The following is a 25,055-nucleotide window of genomic DNA, read 5'->3' as shown; positions in this document are numbered from 1 at the left end:
ATATTTCTTAGTGTTATTACTCAGTAAAAATCATAGTCAAGGAGTGGGCAAATATTGCACACAAAAAAAGAAATGTAAATAAACTCAATATATGAAAAGATGGCTATACTCATGAGAGAAAAACAAATTAAAACCATGATGCAATACTATTTTTCACCTGTCAGATTAGCAAAATCCTGATGTTTGACTGTACTGTTCCGACATTCATCTACACTGTGGTACTCACATGATGGCAAGACACCAGTAACTATCAAAATGACCAGTACACATGTCCAAAGTGACATAAAACAATATTATAATTTCAGCATATTTTAATTTTTTTATTATTTATTTTTGACACACACACACACACACACACACACACACACACACAATCCTAAGCAGGCTCCAGGCTCTGAGCTGTAAGCACAGAGCCCGCCACGGGGCTCGAACCCAGGAACCGTGAGATTGTGACCTGGGCAGAATTCAGACCTCAATGGACTGAGCCACTGAGGTGCCCCAATTTAGCATATTTTAAAATAGCAAATGGTAGGAAATAATCCATTGGTCGATCACAGGGTACTGATCTTAGAAAGGTAAGGTAAACATTATAAGGTAAACATTCACTAGCGAAATACTGTGCCGCTAAGTGTCCCTGTATACTGACATAGAAAGGGCCTAAGAATGTGTAAGTGAGAAGTGCAGAATAATGTAAGTTGTGTTCTGCCTGTGTGTTAGAAGGAAGAACATTAGATCTGTATGCATTTATTAATTTTGTATGTAAATTCATATTTGTATACATTAAAACTGGAAAGATGCCCAAGAAACAAAACTGTGACCTTGAAAGAGGTGAGGAGGTAGAGACAGTGGTTGAAGCAAGATTTCCTAGTTCGATGTTTAGAGTGTTTTGATTTTTGGAACCATGTGAAGGTATAATCTAACAATTTTAGTATGGTCCTGCCATGAATACTTCTTCCACAGCACTTTCTTTTTTTTTTTTAAGTTTTTATTTATTTAAGTAATCTCTACACCCAATGTGGGGCTCCAGCTCATGACCCCAAGATCAAGACTGAGCCAGCCAGCCGCCCCTTCGGTGACAGTCTCTGATTAATTTTCCATTTCTTTACCAATATACACTTTTTGGTAAATGCATCATAATCCATCATACAACATCATTTCGTTTATTTTCTTGCTTTCTTATTGGGCATTTGAGTTCATTTGGGATTGTTGTAAATGGCACTACGGTATTGCATGTAAATCTCAGCACATAATTTGCGTGTGTGTGTGTGCGTGTGTGTATGTGAGGATGTGTTCTCTATTATTTCTAAACTAGAGCTGCCAACAGTAGATGCTAATGCTTTTGAGGACTTGTGTGTGCCCAGCACAATTAACTCATCGCATCCACACAACCCCAGGAGACGTGTCACTGTAAGTCCATTGAGAAAAGTCCAAATGAGTCCAAATGAGAAAATTAGGCACAGGGAATTCAATTAGCTATAAACCCAAGATTTAAACCCAAGCACTTGGGGTCAAGAGTCCAAGCACTTAACCCCTCCAGCACCCTCCCTTCCCATGTTAGTGTAGCTCTCATGCGGTTCTTGTGACATCAGGAAACACGCTGCATGTGTGACACGGGTCCAGGTCTGACACACCCGCCAGTCACATGACATGTGATACTGTCACCACCAGAATGTCTTAAACCAAGTGAGTCTGAATCTGCTGCCCTTGGAAGGAGAAATAACCTGGCACCTTCGCTGGCTGTGGCTCCCCTGGGGCCAGTGCCCCCAAAGAAAGCATCACAAGGACTCTCTCAGGGAAAGAGTTAGAAATGTGGAATTGACCATGATTACATCAATGCTGAATGTGAAGGCTCAGTTGCCATGCTGTTCATGGCCTTGGACTCTCAGTAATATTTCACCAAATGAAAACACACAGAGGCAAATGCAGGCTTTTGATTGTTTTTATTGTGCCTATTATGAAAAACAGCACAAAGTTCAGGCAAGAAGGATGAAGGCTTCCATGTATGTAAAATAAAAGGCCTCCAGGCAGTTATCTGGATACAGAGCCCCAGGGGCCGCTATGGAAGCTGCACGCCGGCTGTACTCAGAGGCGAGGGTGCTGGGTGGCTGACGGGCTGGTGGACGTGAAGGAGAGAGCGGTGCTGAAGCCCCCGTGGGTGCCCCCCAGCCCTGCCCCTGACTCGTGGCAGAGTCTGTTCTTGGTGCAGAGTGACATTTCCTGTTTGCCTGGCAGTTTGTAAGCCTGTTCTGCAATGATGACACATAGAAAAAAGACACATGTGAACTGAAATAACCCAAACCCAGAAAGAAACCCCCGCTAGAGCCTCAGCAGACACCGCTAGCGGCAGTAGCCAGTAAAGAAAAGTGGAGCCTTGGGCCACCATGTGTTAGGAACTCTTCTCATTGCGGCAGAGTGCTGGTCTCCCAAGCAGACGGTAGGCGATGATGATGGTGTAGACCACGCTCTTGACGAGGAGGATGACGTAGGTGTAGTAGGCAGAGGTGTTCGCAAGCTGCAGCCATAGGGGGTCTAAAAGAAGCCATCGGTTAGTTTCACCTGTTGTTTTGAAAGGCTAGGACTTATTAATGGGAGATAGGTCGTATTATGCAATTCTGATGACCTGGGTGGAAGTGACTTTCCTGCACCAACCCAACCCAACAGTAGACGTCTATACCACTGTCACCCCTACCACCACCACCAAGACAACCCAGAATCCAGCTTGCGGGTCAAGTGAATCAACAACTTCTGTGAAATTCACTTAGTACATTCCAAAGTCTTAAAAAGCAAGGTTATGTTTTAGATGAATGAGTCACCCTGCAAAAAGCATTCGTGATAAGTAGCTTTTGCCATTTCTTCACCCCCACCATGTCTATAAGCTACCATAATAGCTAATGTGCATTAACCACTAACTAAATACCAAACATTTGATTTGAGAGTTTTGAGGGCAAAGCTTTAATCTTACTTAAGTTTTCAATAACCTAGGAGATTCTTATTTTCATTCCCATTTGACAGATAAATTGAGGACAGAGAAGTAATTTATCTGATGTCATACAGTTAGTAAATACAAGCCAGATTTTAATCCCAGCAACATAATGTTCGAGAACACATTCTTACCTACTCTGATTCTGCACCTCCACAGGTTACAAATACCCCCAACAAACAGTTAAGAATATGTGTAAAGATAAATTGCTGATTTAGAAGCACCTTAGTCATCACACATTGTTCGTTAATGAAGTTCCTACTAACGGTACAGTCCATGGAAATTTGGTTGTGTTCATAGCAGGTTGGAAGGGAGGTTTTAGTGGAGGGTGTTGGCTGTGATGAGCACCGGGTGATGTATGGACGAGTTGAACCACTCACTATATTGTGCACCGGAAACTACTCTTACCCTGTATGTCAACTAACTGGAACTTAAATAAAAATTTTTAAAAAATAATAATAAAATGAAATAAAGTGGAAAAAAGTAGTCTCCAAAGAGTAAGAACTCCAGAATCATTAGCCCTTGGTGTGTGGAAAGGGACCCTGAGAGATGATGTGTTCATAGCTCCACGCCTTTGGTCAGGTAATATGTTACCTAAGGTCCAGAGGCCCCTCGATATTGGACATGGAAGGCAGATCGGCAGGGCTGGAGACAATGCTCCTCGTCACTTTCTTATACATACATGGGAGAAAGGGCCAGAAACCAGTACTTACCATGCGTCAGGTAAATGAGATACCCTATGCTAGACATTTGCCACATGTGACCCTATGTCTTTCATAACTGAGGTGTTGTTCGTGTTATTCCCGGTTGGCTCAGAAAATGCAAGTAATGTACCCATATTCATGCACAAATAATTAAAAGACTGGGGTTAAAGTCCAGTCTGTGGCCCTTGAAGCCCTGCACTCACACCCATCCCCACGGGTGGCTGGCTTTGGGATTTCTTGCTCTGTGACTACATCTTACAGGTAGAATAGCAAACTAAGTAAGCATATCAATTGTTGACTGAGATGGTCCATGTTGAGGCCTCAGATCCCGCTGTGCGATGTGGTGCAAGGGACTTAGTTCATTTTAGCTCATTGCCCTCATGCGTAAAATGTGAATGAAATCCTTCATAGTGAGTATTAGGAGAATTAAACAAAATGCACTCACAGTAACACAATGCCTTCTGTACAAGAACCTCTTAATGTCAGTTCATGTTATTAACTATGAACAAAAACAAAGACTTAAAGAAAAAAAAAAAGCAACTCAATATCCTGTTTTCCTCAGACAGTAGAAACAAGGACCACAGAAATGAGTGAAATCTGTTGCTGAAAGACTTCGGAGCCCCTCACTGCACCCCTAAATTATATAGTCCCCTCAATCCCAAACCCACAAAGATGTGAAGATGGCTCCTGGGAAACGATGGACTGACTTAAATTATCAGTCAGTCTATTTTGCAAGATCCTGCCATTGTGAGATTTCTACCTGAAGTCAGGGAAGTTCAACAGTTAAGTTGATTGGGAAGAAAAAATGCTATAGCATAACATACAGGCATACACATACAAAAACTTACCATTTTCATCTTTCAGCAAAGCTTCTGTAGAATTAATAGCAGGGAGTTCTAAAAGAAAATAGAGAAGGTATTATTCAATTGTTCATATCCATTATTTGACATGTGTCTGAGTTGTGGGTGGATGGATAGATAGATACTTCCAGACATACACACATACAAACATACATACATACAATTTGTCAACCAAGAGGAGAGAGCCTAGACATATATGATCCCCACAATTTCTGGAATGATTGCTCCGTTACTATGTAATTCAGTAGATCGATTCACATATTCTATTTCTGCACATGAAGATGTTGAAGTTCATGAATGATGCATTTTTTTTTTTCTCACAACTAGAAGGTAATGTCTGAGACTATCTTGTTTTCCTTCTGCGCTCACCGCTCCTAGCACAGAGCCTGCCTCAACGTAGGTGTTCTATAAGTACTTGTTGACTGGAAAAATAACCGGAAATAGTGAATACTGGGCAATCCTCAGCACCCACAGCAGACATGCAGAGTTGCTACAAAATGAATTCATCTAACCCTAGACTCCACAGGAGAATTTTACATGTTGGAAGGAGTCTGGTTGAGGTAAATTCACCTAAGTAAAGGCAAGAGGCCCTCCCTTTCCAAACCATGCACACCCCCGTGGTGTGCGTGGGTGTGACAGCAATGCTAATGATAGCCGGTACCTATCGAGTGATTACGACTGTGCCAGGCACTGTGTGAAAGGTTCACGTGCATTATCTCATCTGATCCCCCAGTCACACCGGTGAGCTGAATTTGGAGGACTCCATGTTACACAACAAGCAATAAGGTTTAGAGAGTCTAAGTAACTTGACCAGAGCCATGCCAGTAACTGGCTAAGCCAGCACTCAAACGGCAGTTGTGGGGGGTTAGATGAGCTAAAGCAAAAGCTCAGCGTTTCAGTGCGCGCTGAAAGATTGGCCAAGTAATCATAGTTTTCTGAATAGATAAAACCTGAGGGGAGGGTTGTATTTCTCTACTGCGAAAAAAAAAAAAAAAAAAAAAGCTGAAGTTACATAGAAAGACAAAATCCCTTAAAAAAGATCATCGACTGTTGGCTGGACGGACAGACAGTCCCAACATGTTTTGGCTTATCCTTTTTCTGCTTGATGAGTCCTTGTCCATACAGATACGGTTCTGGTATGCAAATTATTCACTCCACACCGTCTTGTTTTGGGCGCTCTTACATTCTAAATTGAGCTATAGGCTTTGGGGTAAATCACAGAAATAAAAATGTTTGTATAATCATGTTTACATGTTAAAATACCCTCAAAAATGGACTTTAAAGTGTCTTAAAAGTCTCTTTCTTTTCCATACAGTAGCTCTACTCATTAAAAGAAAAAGAAAAATCTCTTATCACCATGAATTGATTGAGGTAGAAACATTAAGGTAACAATTTTCCAAATTAAAATCTGTGTGTGTACCCTAGGTTCACTTTCTCAATCAAGGTTGGTTGAAAACTTAGACCATATAGTTTTATCTCTTCCAAATCATTTCATGGATTCATGTTTCCATGTTCTATATATTTTTAGCTTTCATCAAAAACAAAAACAACAAAAAAAAACTTACTAGAATCAGCATTAAAAATTTGCTGTAGAATGGCATTAACAGAAATACCCTCATTAGCTCTGTTCCATTGAGAAGACCTTGGGAGACATGCGTTTCCAAAATTAAGTGCCAAGTAAAATACATCTCACAAATAGGAACTTCTCCCTTTTCGATAATCATCACAATGGAACTTACTCTACTTTACTTTCATCACTATAAAAACCAACATCTAAAGGATTACAGTGGTTACATTAAACTTGTGCTTTGCTCATTTGCCTCCTCTCTGTTTCTTAGCTGTAGAAATTTTTAAAAATTAGGGCTGTTTGCACTCTTACTTCAGTTAGTTTTAGGAGAGGATGCACATAAATACAAGAAGCACATGAATAAATGCATTCATGTTATATTTTCAAAAGCAAGCATTTTCACTGACATGATTGTATTTCTTCTTCATCACAGCCGGGGAGAAAGCAGAGATAAATGTTCAACCCTAATTTGATCATTGGAAACACTAAGGATCCAAGAAGATAAAGATTCATTTCAACAATTTCAAGCGGTACACAGCAAAGGTCTTTGCACATTTAGTTACGTGCGTGTTCCCCCTGCTTCCAAAGGGCTTGGTAACCACAGGGAAAGGTACAAACTGTACCTTTCTGTCCAGTTCTGTCCAGTGGGCCCTCTGGGGCCGTGGTCTCTTATGTCAAGGCTCAGGACTTGACTTCTGAGTCTAGAGGTTATTGGATCACAGCCGGGTGCCCACGCTATCTAAAAATGATCAGCATTTGTACCAACGGTGATCCTACGGGACACCATGGCTGAATCACAAGTGACCGTGAGTGATTAGGAAACGTGTATTCACTCTACGGTAGTGATCCTCCTGGGGACAGTGGTCCATCCTGCATCCTTTCCAGGCCTGGCACACACTCGTTCTGCAGTGTTTGCTGGGCAGCATTTCCCAGGGGTAGAAATACATCCATTGTGTAGAATGGAAGAATATGTGTATACATTAGCCTCACGCAGTCTTTACTTACCAAATTTCACCTTAGAGTGGTATGTAAAATTCAAATATGAGAAACAGAAGACCATACTAAAACCTCAGCAACCAATTTACTATTTTTGTTGAGCGCGATCTGTCTCCACCAAATGAACAGCATTTTGTCGCCTATGACTCATTGTTTATGGGTTATACTTTGAGTAGAGCAAGATTAAAGTGAGAGGGACTTTGCTGAGTAGAACATTCCTAAAGATGTATAATTGTTCTAATTTCCTCATCAAGTACAATCCTTAAAAGTGGACTCTCTTTCGAGCGTTTATTGTTTGGGAGGATGCTAGGTGCTTTTGCATGTACTGTTTCATGTAATTCATATAATGACGCTAAGAATATCACTGTAACCTTAACATTTTGGTTTATGAAATTGAGGTCAGAAAGGCTAAATGAATTTTTCTTGTTTTTTTTTTTTCTTTGTATGTTACAAAGTCAATACTATTTTAGTTCTATGGGGAAATAGCAGGACATTTATGCTACCATTAAAAGTAACAACATTTAAGAAAGATTTCTATTTGTTTCTTTTCATTAATATTTGACAGCAAAGGTGGGATATTTCCTTTGACAAAAGGGTTACTGGTATATACACACATACCTGTGTTTATTGAAGGAAACAGAATCTCTTGATCAACCCCTCCTTTATTCTTCTCATGTTTGACAATACATGTGTGTTCTTTATCCATTGACTTTTCTGTCACAGTCAGCCAGGTGTATTTCATGTATGTGTCCTTAGTCTTCATGGTGTTTCCCTGCTGGGATTTCAGAATTGTTTTGCCATTTTTCTCTTTCCAATCTACCTTGATAACATCAGGGAAAAAATCCTCAAGAAGACAAAGATATGTTCCAGTCTTATGGAGTGTTCTTTCAGCAGGTGAAGGAAGAAAAATCGTGGGCTTGGGGGAAGTGTCTTCATCAGGGCTTTTATCTGTTGGAGAAAATGTAATAGCAATTAAAGCTATTGTTATAGAAATGGAAACATTGTGTGGTTGGAACCACCTGGCACTTAGTAAAAGGAAGGAAAAGTTGCCATAGAATTAGTGCTTATGGTGGCCTTTCCTCCACAATGGTTCTGAGTTGCTTACCTTCTTAGTTTCCGTGGGAAAAAGAGGTTCAAGAGGTTACATAACTTGCCCAAAGTCACAGCTACTAAGTGGCAGAGTCGGGATTAAAACATGGAATTTTTTTAAACAGTACACAATCGCTTGTTTGAATGGGAAATATTTCCAGGCGTACTTGACAACCTATCGAGTTGACCCTGGGTGGCTCAGTCACTTAAGCATCGGACTTCAGCTTGGGTCGTGACCTCGCAGTTCTTGAGTTCGAGCCTGGCGTGGGGCTCTGCGCAGAACCTGGAGCCCATTTCGAATTCTGGTCTCCCTCTCTCTCTGCCCCTTCCCTGCTTGCAATCAGTCTCTCTCTCAAAAATAAATAAACATTAAAAAAACAATTATAGAACATCTTGCCATGTCAGGACTTCGTGTAGGGCAATGTTTAAAGCTGCACTTCCAAATTATTTACAACACCTTGAATTTAGAAACAAAGTCGCAATATATCCAAAAGTGCTATTTCAAAACTGATTATTTTCAGAAATGCTTTTATATTAAAGCCTTATGAAGTAACACCCTTATCAGAACTTTTGTTTTGCTGTGGAAAATGTTCACTGAAAGCTTATTTCCTATTAGCATTTCATCTGAAGCTTATATATGACCAAGAGAACACCATATTTTGACTCTCAGAGTCTCCCCTCTAAGTTGAATCTGCCCTAGAAAGCTGCTGAACTTGTAACCCACAATATTTGGTGATTTCACTGGCTGAATAATATGTAACTGGTGTTATGATTCCAGAGTTTCCTGCAGACATAATGTCAAAACATATAACAAAAATGGTAGTTTTCAGGGACATGTCATTTGAATGTTGGTACGTTACTTGATACATTTACTGCTGATTTAATGGTTATAATTATAAATGTTGGAACCATTTTAAAATTGATTTCCAACTGAAATGCAGGTGCTTTACTGACATTCTCTTTGGGCTAGTTTGGTATGAGTTTAATAATTCAAAGGGCAATTTCTTAAGAAAAGAGTTCATTTAAGAAGAACAGAAAAAAATTCTTTTGGGGGGGCTCTTAATATACTCTCTTTTTTTTCTTTCTTTTCTTTTTTTTTTTTTTTTTAGAAAAAAAGATTCTTGAGAATTTCTGCCTGTGTAGCTAAGCTCCTAATTTTTATACTAACTCAGTAAGCAAACAATGAGTTCTTATTTAGGCTGTAGGTAGAATTAGGTCATAATGTGCTCTTTTTTTTTTTTTTTTAATGTTTATTTAGTTTTGAGAGAGACAGAGAATGCGAGTGAGTTAGGGGCAGAGAGAGAGGACACAGAAGCCGACATAGGCTGCAGGCTCTGAGCTGTCAGCACAGAGCCCGGTGTGGGGCTCGAGCTCATGGACTGCAAGATCATGACCTGAGCTGAAGTCGGATGCTTAACTGACGGAGCCACCCAGGCACCCCTATAATGTGCTTCTTTTGAGTTTACACATCTTGCTTGTAGTGCATATGTATTTTATTGATTATAACTGTAAGACATCGTATATTTCGCCAACCACATATTTTGTTTTTAGTGTAAAAAGCATGTTAGATAGACAAGATTAATTTTTCAATTGTACATGATATTTAAATGACTTTAGCCTCTAGTCAATATATTAAAGAAACTAATTTTCATTTTTGAAAATTTGTGGGGTTTTTTATTGGACCGCTTCTGATTCATTATAGTGAAGAACTCAAAAATCAAATGATGAACTTGATAAATTTCTGGACGGTAGCATACTGTTTTTACCCTCTGTCCCTTTTCCTTAACCAAATTCTTGATGTTTTACCGTTTTCAAGATAAAATGAATCTTGAACTTCCACAATTTTCTCAATGGAATAATTAACTGAGCATTAAAGCATCCATTTGATTATATATGGCTCATGCTTGTATTTTGGGTAATTATCTTACATAGTTTTTCCTTCAACATTCTTTTTTAAACCTGTTAACAGTGATTTTTATGATGAAAATCATTTTTATGATGCAAAAATAGAAACCAGATTCTAAAATAAATAAGCCTGTCTGGTATATTTATATACATTTATTTTCATCACCATAAAATACATTTGAGTCAAGTTGCCTGAGTTATTTATGTTTTAAGATGCAGCCATATGAATTTTAAATAAATGTACCAAGTGTCAACTACATTTTCAATTTGCAAGGGTGATACTTCGAACCTGCATATTGATGTTGATTTAATTCTGTTCTACTTTTTTTAATTTTTCCTTTATTAAACAAATAATTATAGCTATTTCATATTTAAAATGTGTGGGGAATAAGTTTAGGAATTCCCTGGGCATGCACCAATGGGTTAACAAGGCATAAAGAATTACAAAGCCATAGGTTACTCACACCCAAGCTTGGGTAGATAAGATTAGGCCCCCAGAATAAAGTAGGGAGGGACCAAGGCCCCCAGGATAGAGAGGGGGGCAAAGGCCCCCAATACAAAGGTATATGAGGTAAGCAAGATTAGGTATTCAGGACCAAAATGCCCCCAATTTAGTACTATCGCAGAAAGCTGCTTTCACAGGAGGGAAGGACCAAATTAGGTAAAACTGTACAGAGGACTATAGACTGGTGTGTTGGAGGTGATGCTGCCCAGGGCAGAGCTGATTAGCAAAAGAAAAGGTGCCTTGTTAACCCTGAGGTTACATGTTCTGTCTTAGCCCCTAGGGTAGCTAAGATAAGCAGACATAGCACCTCCTGTCTGCCATTAACAACCATCTGCCCATCTGCCCAGCGCCAGGATTTTGCTTTATATTGACCCAAACCCCAAACCCCATATATCTTCAAAACCCCTTTTCCCTCATGGCCACGAGTTAATGTTCACAGTTTCATTGTCTCTTTGTGCACGTCCATCATGTTTGTAAGCCTTCTTATCTTAATAAATACAGGGCAAGGATCCTTAATCGGGGCTCTTGTCTTTTCCCGGACATGAGCCATCTCTCGCATTTTAATCCTGCATCCGCTCTCTTGCTGGCCAAGAGAGAGCTTTAGACTCGGAGTCAATGACAAAAATGTATTTCAAATGTATGACATTTCTAACTTTATTTAAAGGTCTAGCTATATTTAAAAAGTTTAAACATTTTTCTGATAAATATGAGCATGAAAGCCAAACTTGTTGGTGCCTGAGTGTGTCTGTTGAAGGTCGCCATCTGTGAATGACATTCAGTGTCATGGTGCCCACAGTAATGATGCAGCGGTAGCATGAAATGCTTTTGTTTAAAGACCATTTCTTCATTTTAGAAGATGGATCTGGAAAGTAATGTCCGCTATTTCACTTCACATTCCTCCTAAAGGACTCACGCATTGAAGTCCTTTTCTCATTTTATGGCGGGAAACACATAACAAATACGAAAATTTGGTGATCTTCATTTTATTAGATAATATAAAGTATGGACTCCACCACATTTTTTCCTACTTTTGAACATTAAATTTTACCCTGTGCTTTCTGTTAGGAAATCCCGGACCTTTTTCGTCTGCTCTCCATAGTGCTTTTTTTTTTTTTTTTTTTCAACGTTTTTATTTATTTTTGGGACAGAGAGAGACAGAGCATGAATGGGGGAGGGGCAGAGAGAGAGGGAGACACAGAATCGGAAACAGGCTCCAGGCTCCGAGCCATCAGCCCAGAGCCTGACGCGGGGCTCGAACTCACGGACTGCGAGATCGTTACCTGACTGAAGTCGGACACTTAACCGACTGCGCCACCCAGGCGCCCCTCCATAGTGCTTTTGATCCTCTCTTTTTATTCCATGGCCTCACTGTACTTGTGTATTCTATTTTAGGCCTTCTCAAATAGATTTTGGAAATAGGCAGCTGAAATAAATGAGAAATGATTTGTGCGTTAGGGCTTGTTTCATTTGCAGCTTCAGAGGTTGATAGTTTTGCAAATCTAACTCGAAGGTGACATGAAAACTGAGAGAAGATGTTGGCAAATCCCGCTCCGTGATACAAACACAAAACATGCAGAATTCAAACACACTGAAATGCTGGGACATGAGGTGAAGCTTTCGTTCCCAACATCATCCCTCATGAAACAGGGGTTGTCTTATGTTTCGGTCCTGGGCAACCTCTCGTTTGAAAGGATGCTCTTCTAATGCTCTACTTTGATCAGACTATACTCCTTAGACAAGGTGTCAACCTGAAATAAACACAATGCTAGTTTTAGAGGTAGCACTGGTAAAAGACAATAAAGAAATTTACCATGGATTTGGTAAACAGTACTTGGGAACAAAGTCTCTACCCTTTATGTTTACATTGCACAAATATAGAGTAACAGAGTAAATGAAAACAACGCTTTTTAAAAATTTTGTAAGTGGGTAATTTTTTCTTTTTTTCAGATAAAATATTCGGTGACATCATTATAAGGAGATCCCAAAACAGACACTGGGACCCTGAGATGGCTCAGAAATGTGCTCGAAAGTATACATTTTAGACGCATATGAAGAGTTTGAACAAAATTTTTGATGAAATGTCAGGGCACAAAAAACTGTATTTCTTAACTTATTTTGTACTGATATCATTTTTAACTTTGTAGGTGTAATTCAATTAAGATATTAAATATACAAGGGAATACTTGGCTTTTTGTCTGTATCACTGCAAGCTTGTGCAAGCTTCAGGTTGCACAATCTCTTCTCTTTTTATTTTACGTCTGGATCTTTCCACTGAAAAATGAGAGACCACCTTATGTTCTGGCAGGCAATAGTGGAGGTAATGCTTATTCCATTATCATCATTTTTAGAAACAGGTGACAATGAGCCATAGAAATTGAAAGCATACTGCAAATTAAACCGTTTGTTCGAAAGTGACCTATAGACTAGATGGTAATTAACGTATTTTTCTGTACTCCTGATAATATAAAGAACTCCAAGGGATGGTAATTTGAAATGACATTTTTTTTTTAAATTTTTTTTTTCAACGTTTATTTATTTTTGGGACAGAGAGAGACAGAGCATGAACGGGGGAGGGGCAGAGAGAGAGGGAGACACAGAATCGGAAACAGGCTCCAGGCTCTGAGCCATCAGCCCAGAGCCTGACGCGGGGCTCGAACTCACGGACCGCGAGATCGTGACCTGGCTGAAGTCGGACGCTTAACCGACTGCGCCACCCAGGCACCCCAAAATGACATTTTTTTTTTATCACTGACCATGTCCCAACCTTTATGGTTCCTATTGACATATTTAATTTCATTTAGTCCCTGTAACATCCACCTGAGATGGTTGTTACAGGGACAGAATCAATGGATGGAAATATAGCAAATATTAGCAGTAATAAGTGTCACTAAACTTTTTTAATGTTTTCATTATTTTTTTTCTCTGTTCTTATTTTCATAATGAACATGTATTATTTTTATAATTTTAAGAAAACAATAGTGACTGAATCAAAATCTAAACGCTAAGGAATGGTTATACAGAAAGTGATAGATCCAGAGTCATAGTCCAGATTTTTCTCTGCACCACACTCCTCTTAAAACACACTTTTCAGGACTCCGTGCATTATACGTCTGTCACCATTGTTTAATTGGATTGCTAGAATTTACGTGGATTGTGTAGTCAGTTGGAAAAAAGAGGACCACAAACTTGCTTTTCGGTTTATAAATTCATTTGTGCCTACAATCACAACTATTGTGGAAAAAAACCACATCACTTTTTTCATTTTTTTCAGTGTTTTACCACCTTTGTAAAAATTCTTGAAAAATTTTCTTTGATGAGACCTAGTGCTCTGGAAATATCTGTGTGAGATGTTCTCCCTCATCAGGCAAAATTTCACCTCTAAGGCTAACGAAGAATGAACAAATACAGTATACTGCATTTAGAGGGGGAAAACCTAGCTTAACGTTCTTGCATATGTTTATGCAGTTAAATATTTTGATACTTGATAGTAATCATCCTTTGACAAAATGAAAGTTCAGCAATATTTTATTCCTTCTTTTCCATTGATTATTTTTGGAATTAAATAAATAAGATACACAAACTTTACAAGACGTTCAAGACCGAAATCCCAAATGGCTCTAACATCTCCCCCGCCCTTAGAAACCCCCAGTTGCTCTAGCCAGTTAGCTCCTTGTGAATGTCCTCCACACTAGATCAGGTGGCAACTACCCCCAAGGATCGGGGCAGAGTCTCCAAACTCTCCAAGGATCCTGCTGTTATTTGTGAACATACTGGGACCAAATCCTAGAATTCTGAGCCAGCACTGGCATCACCATCTCCCCTCCCCGCACTTTACTAAGAATGGAAAGAAAAGGTTCCTATAACCCTGAGCAGTGTGCCAGGACCGAACACTTGGATTCGCAATAGCCAGACCAATCACACTGTCTGAAGAGCTTCTACACAATCTCCCTTTGTGCCAGTTTTAAGGTTGTGCCCATGTTTTTTCAAGGTTTATATAAAGACATAAAAATGGGCCCCACTACCATTAAACAAACATGAAACTCAAACAAAATCACATTAGATATGAACACAGTCGAGAATTGAGGAACTGACCTCTGCCTGGTCAGCTTGGTTCTGTCTTTCCATCTCAGTCACACAAGTTGGAAAGTATGATTTTACCTTTTCTTACTATTTTCCTGATGCTCAAATCTCTTCCCTTAAAAGGTTTTCTTGTATGATATCCCTTCTTTTACCAGAGTATGACTTGCAGTTATCATTTCTTTTGTTTTCAAAGAGGAACCAAAAAGTATTTAATAAATGAGTGTTCAATATTTTTATAGTTTTTTTTTAATTTCTACATATTGAGGGGGTAGTTATCTTGTCTGATTGTAAAGTTCTTTCCAGAATCCTGTCGCCCCTGATAGTAGACCAGATGAGTTGTTACAGAGTCTGAAATATTAATAATGATCTCTAAACTTACTTATTCCTGAAAGACTACCTATTTGAACTTGAAATTACCCCAAGAATTTCCAGGGAACTCATCTAAAATCCTGAGCTGTTCATCAGAGGATCCTGTCTGGTCTGGTCTTTCTGCCGCTGTCCCGGCCTGAACGGAAAGGCAGCTTTGGGTCATGCGGCCGAGTCCTGAGTGTAGGCCACGTGCTCCAGCTGTCCTGCCCCAGTCAGTGTTTCCGGCGCACTTGATGCCGATGCGGAAAGAAGACTGAATGCGATGGTGTGGAAAGGACTTGTCATTTTATAGCAATACCCTAAGAATCACATTTTGAAAATCCAATTTTTGAACGTGTATTCAACATGACTTATTCGATCATTTGTGGAGGAGAGAGGCGATTATAATGCCATGATTAGAAGCAAAAGCATCATTTTCTGCATGAGGAGTAATACAAATTGAGCTATTACTAATTAAGCATTCAACTAAAGAATCTATTTAAAAAGTCAGGCTGCAGATGAGTAAATATCAGATTATAAAAACATGGCTTCATGTTTCTAATATCACATCATGGTCCAGACCATGCATTTTCATTTTGGAATGGACAAGTCTCTATCGGATCCCCCTCTATGCCATAGTAATAAGCCATGTGAGTTAAGGCAAATAACTGAACTTCTTCAAGCCTTAATTTCTCCATCTGCAAATTTGGAAAAAGAGGATTTTCTGTATAGGGCTGTTGAGGAATGAATGAGATAAGGTGCTGAAACTGGTCAGCATGGTATCTGGCCCTCAGTGAATCTTAGCTAATATTATTGTTCTCTTTAATGGGATGGTTTCAGGCCATTTTATCAAATTTTTCCACAAAACAAAATGTATGGATTTTGTAAGCAATAGGTATTATAAATTAAAAAAGCAAGAGAGCTCATAATTCCAAGACGTTTTGTGTCTCCTACAGCCACACGCCGAAACACATAGGGCCCAATGACGCCACAATCTAGAATAGTTGTCCTGTAGACTAGAAGCTTTTTGAATTTGGGGGTTGTGTCTTCTTTACCCCTTTTCTGGCATCCAGCATAGAAACTGTGTTCAATAAGTGTTTGCTGAGACAACAAATGAACAAATGAAAATGTAAAGCCCTGCAGACAGACTCTTTTCACGGACTGTGGAGCTAAAATGATTTGTGGAGTTCATAGTTCCATTCAACTGGACCATCTCTAAGAAATATCACAAGACTCGCAATGGCACGGATTTTTAATAGTCGTACCCTGCCCTCTAAGAAGCCAGAATAATAAAATAAGAGGGGTTGTTGATGTTTTATGGTCAATTACTGTAAGAGTAAAAATTTTTGCACTGCATTAAGGGTGAGATCCAAAGCAATCACAGATTTTGCAGGTTATTAGAGAAAGAAGCACTACTCATTAAGAATTCATACTAGAGGTACTTAATCAAAGTGTTTCTCTTAAAGAGACCATCTGTAAGAAGAGCATCTTGAACCCGTAACTCACACCAAGGGTTTAAAGACACCATCCTAAAAATAATTTTAATTTCAAGCCTTGGTCTATTTGTGCGTGTGCGTACTGTCAAAACATAGAATTTCAGTTTACTTGCAAGCAGGTAAGTAAATAAGCCATTTTCAAAGTAATTCATTTCCATACAGAGTTTCCAGTAGCTGCAAAATGGCTCTCTGTATGCTGACTTGATCATATAGATCATTTGTTTTCTCTAAAAAGCATCTCTTGGTTTTTTATTCACACGATCAAAGTAGAACAAAGTTACTTACCTGGGGGAGTTACTATGAGCTTAGTTCCTTCTGCAAATATCTTGATCCAGCCTGATTCATCACACTGGTTAGAGCTTCTACAAAAACGTCAGCCTTGTCCTGAGCCTCATGGCATGACCAGCAAGTAGAAACCTTGTCCTGGCAATTTGATCTTCTGGACTCCCTTGGAAGTCCTTGAATATAGGCTTCGTGGCGTCTGACATTTTATAAGTTTTTCTCAGATTAGTTGATAAAAATCTCTGTTTTCCAAGGAGGCAGTAATTACAGAAAGTGCTGATAGAAGATGGAAACAATTAGAGCACCAGTAAAAAGAGGAGAGAGAGAGAGAGAGAGATTGGGAGTAACTTGTCATCCAACTGCTCATTTAAATTACCAGGAGGGGCACCTGGGTGGCTCAGTCAGTTGAGTGTCCAACTTTGGCCTAGGTCATGATCTTGCCTTTCCCAAGTTCCAGTCCCATGTCAGGCTCTGTGCTGACGGCTCAGAGTCTGGAGCCTGTTTCAGATTCTGTCTCTCCCTCTCTCTTTCTCAAAAACAAAAATAAACATTAAAAAAAATTAAATTACCAGGAAAAGTGTTCAGTCAATTAAGATGTTTTGATTTCCAGGTGTTCAAGTGTGTGAAACTACTCAGAGATCACATCAAAGGAAAAGCCCTTCTCTTCTCAGAAACACCAGACTGGCTCTGTTAGCAATCTGGGATTGTATTTCTAAAGGAGGAAACTCTTTAGTAACCAAAAATACAAAAGTGCCAACAGAAATATACTCGAGAAATGTGAACAGTGTTCTCCAGTTTTAAATCAGCTACTTTTACCATTTGACAACATGATTCTCTACCACACAATGCAAAATGAGAAATAATTTGTGTAATGGCATTCCCCGCCCCCCCCCCAAAATAAAAGAAGAAATCTGTAGAAGTCTTTCTTCCATGAAGTACTAGATTCCTATTTAAACCATAATTTGAAAACAAAATCCAGTTCTCTGATATGTTGTAAAAAAGAAGTGATTCTGTGATCTTCAGAAATGCACTTGTAGCCGTCTCTCTGTGGTTAACTAGCTCTGGCCGAGCTTTTGCCATCACTGGGTCTCTGCATCCCCATTGGTTGTGTGGGCATTGGACTCTGTATGTCCAAAGGGCCCTTGCTGTTCTAACAGCTCATAACCTGTGACTAAGGACAGGAAAGGTTGGGCTGTGGTTGCTCAAGTGAGAAAGAGGTTGAGAGTTAGTAATAAAGAAGGTTTTCTTACAGGTCCTTCTGACTCTGTGATATTGTGAGATCCCAGTGGGCACCATATTAGGTGGCCTTATTGGACTTCAGGACATTTTTGATTATCAGGTAAAAGCCTCCATTTTCTTTCTTATCTGTGTCCAAGCCAGAATTGGACTAGTCTTACAGGTAATATTGGTTAATAGGATTGGATATAGGATTCGTTTCAGGGGCCCTGCTTCTTTTCGTTGTTACCAGTGGGTCTACTTGAGGGAATCCCCAGAGTACATGCAACACATGTCAACTGTTCTGTCTGGTGTTTGGGGAGAGGAGAGTTGATCCTGAGAGATTCTCATTTTGGTGGCTCCATTGGAGAACCAAAGGAGTAAAATCAGAGGTGCTTGAATAAATTGGAAGTGGACATAAAAACAGAAGATAAGCAAGGGGTATAGTCAACATACAAGCCCAAGCCAAAGACCCACATAAATCCATTTGGTTGGCATTGCCAGTGGTTGGTCAGAATGGACTCTAAGAGGGGGGCATGAATCAGGACTGGGAAGGCAGGGCCAGGCCTCATTCTTCAGAGGCCAGGATGTGAAAGGAAAGTTTGTTTTAGAACCAATGAAAAAGCTTCTCTGTAAGACCTGTCTCAATGTTATTTTATTATGTCCCTGGTATAAAGAACCAACAGATCCCAGCACCTCACCAAGACACCTATGTAATAATAATTCAATGTTATCTTCCTTTTGGGGGCAATACCTCCATAATTTTCCTTTAGGTTTTGCTTCAAACACACGTACCCTTGAGCTCTTTTTCATCCCTGAATTATAGATTTTTCACCAAATTTCACGAGTGTGGCAGCTATATAGCTATCATGAGAATTGGAAGAAAACTCTTACTACTGTATAATAAGAAATGAGATAATAACCTCAAAACATTATGCAGAAGTATGTACATTTACATGGACATCTTATAGATCATTAGTTTGTAGAAAGTTCCCAAAGCTTGTTGAAATTTGATAATTAATGTAGTTATTGCTTTAGATTATATGACGTTTCTATACTCTGCTGTGAATCGAAGAAAAATCTTGGAGGAAGAATTCACAATTCTTAACTTTTCAAAATAAAGCAGACTTTACTGTTGTTTGGAGGACGATGTAAGATGTGACTTTTAAAGAGCCCCTGAGCTCCTGTGTTAGCTGAGATGGCTCAGGGAAGAAGCTCGGTTGTAATGGGAACTGACACTGTGATGTGCTGACCCTGTGCTCAAACTGTCCTGTGTGGAACCTCCTTCAGTCATCAGCAACCCTATGAGAAAGATCTGGTAACGTTCCTGGATCGTGCTGTCAGTTAAGTGGCTGAGCAGGAATTCAAATCCAGGTTTTTATCACTCCAAAGGCTTTATGGGGGCCCCTGGGTGGCTCAGTTGGTTAAGCATCTGACTTCAGCTCAGGTCATGATCTCGAGGTTCATGAGTTCGAGCCCCGTGTCAGGCTCTGTGCTGACAGCTAGGAGCCTGGAGTGTGCTTTGGGTCCTGTGTCTCCTTCTCTCTCTGTCCTTCCCCTGCTCATGCTATCTCTCTCTCTCTCATTCTCTCTCTCTTTCTCTCTCAAACAAACAAAGAAAAACAACAAAGGCCTTGTGGTTTTCATCATTCTCCTATTCATTCATTCATTCATTCATTCATTATTCACTCAAAACCAGCAAACCATTTTGCACATTGGATATGGCTTCCTTCCCAGGAAGCTTCTCATAGACGGAGAAGTGGAAAATTCAGGACACTTACAAAAGCCATCCAGTCCCCAAGAGTGATAAGAATAGACGATAAAGTGACCTAACTAGAAGAAACATCGGATTACATCCTTGGGCTCCTAGCATAGACCTTGCTGAGGACACAGATGCAGGAGACAAGTCCTGTAGAGACAGTGGCCAGGTCCCTGTGGGAGGCAGAAAGGCGCGTGTATGTGTTTGCAGGGGTGTGGGGTCATGGGAGGGTTTTTGTTCAGTGTCAGTGGTGCATTTCCATACAGTGGATCCCAGCAGGCGCAGTAATACAGCCCAGCATCGTCCTCACTAATTTTGTGTATCCTCAGGCTCGCTGGCAAATCCCTCTGTCGTTTCCTGGCTTCATATTTTTCCTCACTAATACCTTGTTCGTGGACCACATTTTCATTTGAGGAAATATACAGAATGCGTTTTAGAGGCTGGTCTGGCCTCTGTCGATACCAGTGTATATTTACGTTTTTCTTTAAGACACCCGTTTTTACTTGGCATTCTAAAAATGCTGTGTTTCCTTTTTTCTTGGTAATGGATGGTATGAATTGTGTTATGAAAATGCCTCCATTTGTATCTGAAAGAAAAACCAAAGCAACAATTAGCAAAATTTAGACATTCATTGAAATAATACACCTTTCTTCCCCATTAATGAAAAGCTTGGGGTCAGGGGGTCAACATTTTCTTCCGGAAGAATTCAAGGTCATGGTGAAATTTGTAGTTTACTTTGAATGACCATGTGGGTGGCCTTCTGCCCACATGGGCCACTACATTGTCGATGCTTAATATCACCTTTCTTCACTGAATGAAATGCCCCTTGGGTAGAGCCACTCACAGCTGCAAAGGGAGGCCACCAGGACCAGCCAGGACAGGAGCCACATTCTGCCAGCACTTGTCAGGAGAGGTGGTTGAATACGGGACTGATCACAGCACAGATCTGGTGGCTGTTGCCGTAAGAGGAAGTGGTGCTCTGAGCACACAGCTAAGAACCAGAGGAAGAGACCGACAGAATTTACCCCAAATTATCTTGCAAATAAGGCTACTAACCTGCTTTATCAGCAGATTTCTCTCATTACTGTGCATTTGTTATCCAATGATATTAATGTAAAGAAGCCATTTTCCTGGTAAAGGACTATTGTCCTTCACCAGTTCAAATCAGAGAGTGGGAGGTGGCGGGTAATTCTTACAGTTCTCTTCTTCTATGAGTTATGAATTATCTGCTTCCTCTCTCTGTCTCTATGTCTGTCATTCTCTCTCTCTCTCTCTCTGTCATTCTCTCTTTCTCTCTCATATCTTTCCATTGTCATTTGGGTAATATCTAGTGGCCCATAGTCCTTCCTTATTTCTCTTAAATCCACTGATGAGCCTTTCAGGGCATTCTTCATATCTGTCACTGTGTTTTTTATTTCTTGCATTTCCTTTGATTCTTTCCATCTCTCTAATGAAATGATTTGCCTGATCTTGCATCTTGTTTACTTTTCCTATTAGATTAGATCCTTTAAAGCATTCATCAAAATTATTTTAAGTTCCCTGATGGTTCCAACATCTTCTGTCATGTCTTAGTCTGGTTCTGGTGACTGGTCTGGGTCCTCACATTGTTTCCTCTTGACTTGCTCTACGCCTCTGGGTGTCTGGCTGGAAGCTGGCCACGTTGTGTGGTAGAGTAGATACTGGGATAAATATGTTTTGTGCTTGAAAACGAACACACCTTGGGGCGCCTGGGTGGCTCAGTCGGTTAAGCGTCCAACTTCGGCTCAGGTCATGATCTCACGGTTCGTGGGTTTGAGTCCCGCATCCGGCTCTGTGCTGACAGCTCAGAGCCTGGAGCCTGCTTCAGATTCTATGTTTCTGTCTCTCTTTCTCTGGCCTGCCCCTCCCCTCCCCTGCTCATGCTCTGTCTGTCTAAAAACTAAATAAACAAAAAATAAAAAATAAAGTGGACAAAATGAATATTACATTGCAAAAATGTTGTGATCATTATATATATATGTAATATGTATACATAATATACATAATATAATATATATGTGATATCGGCAACATGTTTCCTGGCACTCAGTGATTTCTTCTTTGGATTTGAGCAACATAAACTTTCGGGTAATCTCCAGACAGTTATCTGACTTGGTCCAGATGTTGAACATAGTCTGAGTTTTCAGAGGTTGAGGAAGACGTCCTGGGAAGTGGAGGCCAGCTCTGAGCACAAGCCAAGAAGCTGGCCACGGTGCTCACGTAGGGAAGGATGTGGGTAGACACAGACCTGAGAAGAGGTTCCGTGTGGGTTGTCCGGGCACCCCTTGACCTATGTGTCCAGCTGACACAGTAGTAAATACCCACATTTCTTTTTCTTGCAGATTTATTCTCAAGGTCAAAATGGACCCGGGAACACTGTTTTTGGCGACAGAGCCTCATGGTTGATAAAAATCTGTCAGGCTATGCTTCAACCAGTACGAGTGGCTGGATATCATCTTAGGCAGTGTTTGGACTTTTTCTATATTTCTCAGAAAGATTAGCATTTCAGATCGCTCCAACTTAAACTGTCAAACACAAACTGGGCTCAACAAAGAGGAGTTCTGAACACCAGCTTTATAAAGATGCACCATTAAATCATGTCTTTGCTCTCCCACCAAAAGTTGAAACGAGTGAGGAGCCGGTCTGAGCTCAGACGGAGGAGAACGTCAGTACTTCCAACACTGACATCTTGCTGAAGAGGCAGGAAAACAAGAGCTTGATGACCAGATGGTTCAGTCAGGGGGGGAAGGGTGTGATCTGACCCAGGTGGGTCACATGGTCTCTACAGGCCATCCCATGCTGGCTGCACACCAGATAGGATACCCCGGGGGTGTGCGGAAAATCAAGGGAGACAGCCTTGATTGTGTGCTGGTTTGGGGATGATGAGATTGCCTTATTTCCTTCGCACACCCTGTGCCCCTCCCAGGGTTGCATACAGTACATAGGAAAAGACGCCTTTCGTGTTCAGTATGAAACCTTTCACCTTCTGGTTTCAGGGCGGAGTGATGTGAAACAGTGCAGCAATTTCCAATAACTATATCCAATACTGAGATCCCTATTGATATTGTTTGGATGCCACAATAATTCCAAAGGCGTGAGCAGTAGAATGCATTTAAAAACTTAATTTGGCCCCCACAGTACAGATGCAATGTCAGAAAGTCCTAATTTCAATGTCCTATCATTCACTTGTTTGGGACAACACCAGATAGACTAGAGTGTAGACTGGGTCATGACTTGAAGTCTGCCTAGACCTTGTAGCCTCTCTCATGAATATGTCATACCTAGATCTTCCAGAAGTAATTTTGGTATGGAATAACATTAATAGTACTATTTTTTGAGCATTTGCTATCTTTTAGGCACTGTGCCTTACGTATGTTATCTCATTTTCTCCTCTCAAAGGTCTGAAGACCTTATAGTCTGTTGTACAGATGTAGAAAATGCACCAAACAGATATTAACTCATGTATCCAGAGTCACAAAGCTGGTATCTGCGGGACCCTGGGAACTCAGTGAAAAACTCCTGTGGAAAAAGGGAAAACACAATGATAACAACATAGGTCTCCCATGACTATACCACTGTAGGGCAAACACCATTTTCAGTGTGGTACATTTATTTATGGTTTTTCTTCCACAGCATATACATATACAGACACACATAAAATTATATGATTATATGCAAAAAACTAATTATACACCTATATAAATTTAAATTATACGTACACATACATATATATAATTTAAGTGGTCATTTACTTAGACTTTATACGATTTAGCTTTAAATCGTATAGTGAAGTGGAGGCTGCTGGTCCACGAATCAAATGGTGGGCACCAAAAAGTTAGAATAAGCATCCAAATGATTTCATTTTCAAATAGGCAATAATAACCCATATAATCGCTGCAATGCCCCAATATATTGAGCATGAGGCATGCTCCAAGCGTCGTGAGAACTTTATACGCATTATTGACGTTACTTCTCTCAGGACCTCCTTCAGGTTAACATGTTTCCATTTTAAAATAAGGAAAATGAGTCAGAGATATGTTATGCAATTTATTCAGAATAAGTTCATAAATGGGGAGAGTGGCTATGTAATGAAGGGACATTGAAGAAACACTAAGAAATAGGGAAACCTATAGTAACAATAAATGTCACTCTCAGTGTATCATTCTATGGAGGTGATTGACGAACTACTTCTGTGTAGGGCCACACGATAACATTTTAGGGTTTTGGGGTCTCTGTTGCAACCATTCAACTCTGGCATTTAGTGTAAAAGCCACTATAAACAATTTATAAACATATGGACAAGGTGGTGTTTCAGTAAAACTTTATTACAAAACTAGGGGCTGCTGGGTATCAATATAGTTTGCTGACTTCCTGTTCCATGGCAAACATTATGGCTAATTGTAGTGTTTTAGTCTGTATTTTTTATGGAAGATACAAAGTAGCAATATTATTACACAGAAAATTAAAAATATATAACAATTTTAAGTGTGTCATATGTATATATAGCTATATTCTATATTATTATATACACAATCTCATTATTAAATGTATAGATCAATAAAATATTGAGGATTATGTATACATAATAGATTTTTATTAAATTTTACAAAATCTTTAAATGTACCAAGAAGAATTAAAAACACCTATCTTTCCAGAGACATCCACTCTTTAAACTTTGAAGAATTCCTTTGCGTTAGTTCTTTTTATGTATTTGAAAGCGTATTACATAAACCAGTTCTGTGTTTAACCTTTTCCTTGAATATGTGGTGAATATGTTCCAGGTTCTTATAGTTGATCCAAAAAACATGTTTTTAATGGCTCCATAATATTTTGTCACTTCAAGTTCTCATAGATGATGGCCCTTTTCCCTCCTGTCACCACTGTAGGGGTTCCTGGTCGTTTTGTGTTGAAAAGTCAGGGTGGCTCTCCCTCCTGAGATCAGTCTCCGTGGGGCCACTTCAGGTGAATTCTGCCCTGCTCTTCTCATTATTAAGTGATATAATCTGTGTAAAGCATTTGACACAGATACGATAAGAAGCTAGGTACTTCTTTTCATCCCCTTCTTTCTGGAAATGGTTCACATTCTCTGACTCTGTATTCCCTTCAGGGATCTTCCTACCGTTGCTTCTGTAGATGTGTTAGGGGACAGGTGAGACCCTTTGAGACCCAGGCCCTCTGGGTCCTCCAGCTGGGGACCCACCACTGTCAGGAATCATGATGGACAGAAAGTGGGACACAGGATCCGGAGTTT

General features: G+C 40.0%; 1 gene segment (V, D, J or C); it reads right to left on the bottom strand.

Moving 5' to 3' along the window:
• Positions 1-1,923: 1,923 nt before the first annotated feature.
• LOC147583338 (T-cell receptor gamma chain C region C7.5-like) lies at positions 1,924-17,311 on the bottom strand. The segment is given in 4 exon segments: positions 1,924-2,529; positions 4,533-4,580; positions 7,726-8,055; positions 16,816-17,311. Coding segments are annotated over 3 exon segments (336 nt in total).
• Between the last annotated feature and the right edge of the window lie 7,744 nt (positions 17,312-25,055).

Source organism: Puma concolor, chromosome A2 (genome assembly GCF_028749965.1).
Source record: "Puma concolor isolate L17-30 chromosome A2, mPumCon1.1.hap2, whole genome shotgun sequence".
In the NCBI taxonomy this organism is placed as follows: Eukaryota; Metazoa; Chordata; class Mammalia; order Carnivora; family Felidae; genus Puma; species Puma concolor.
Note: the sequence above shows the minus strand (reverse complement) of the source record. Positions and strands in the feature narration are given on the sequence as shown.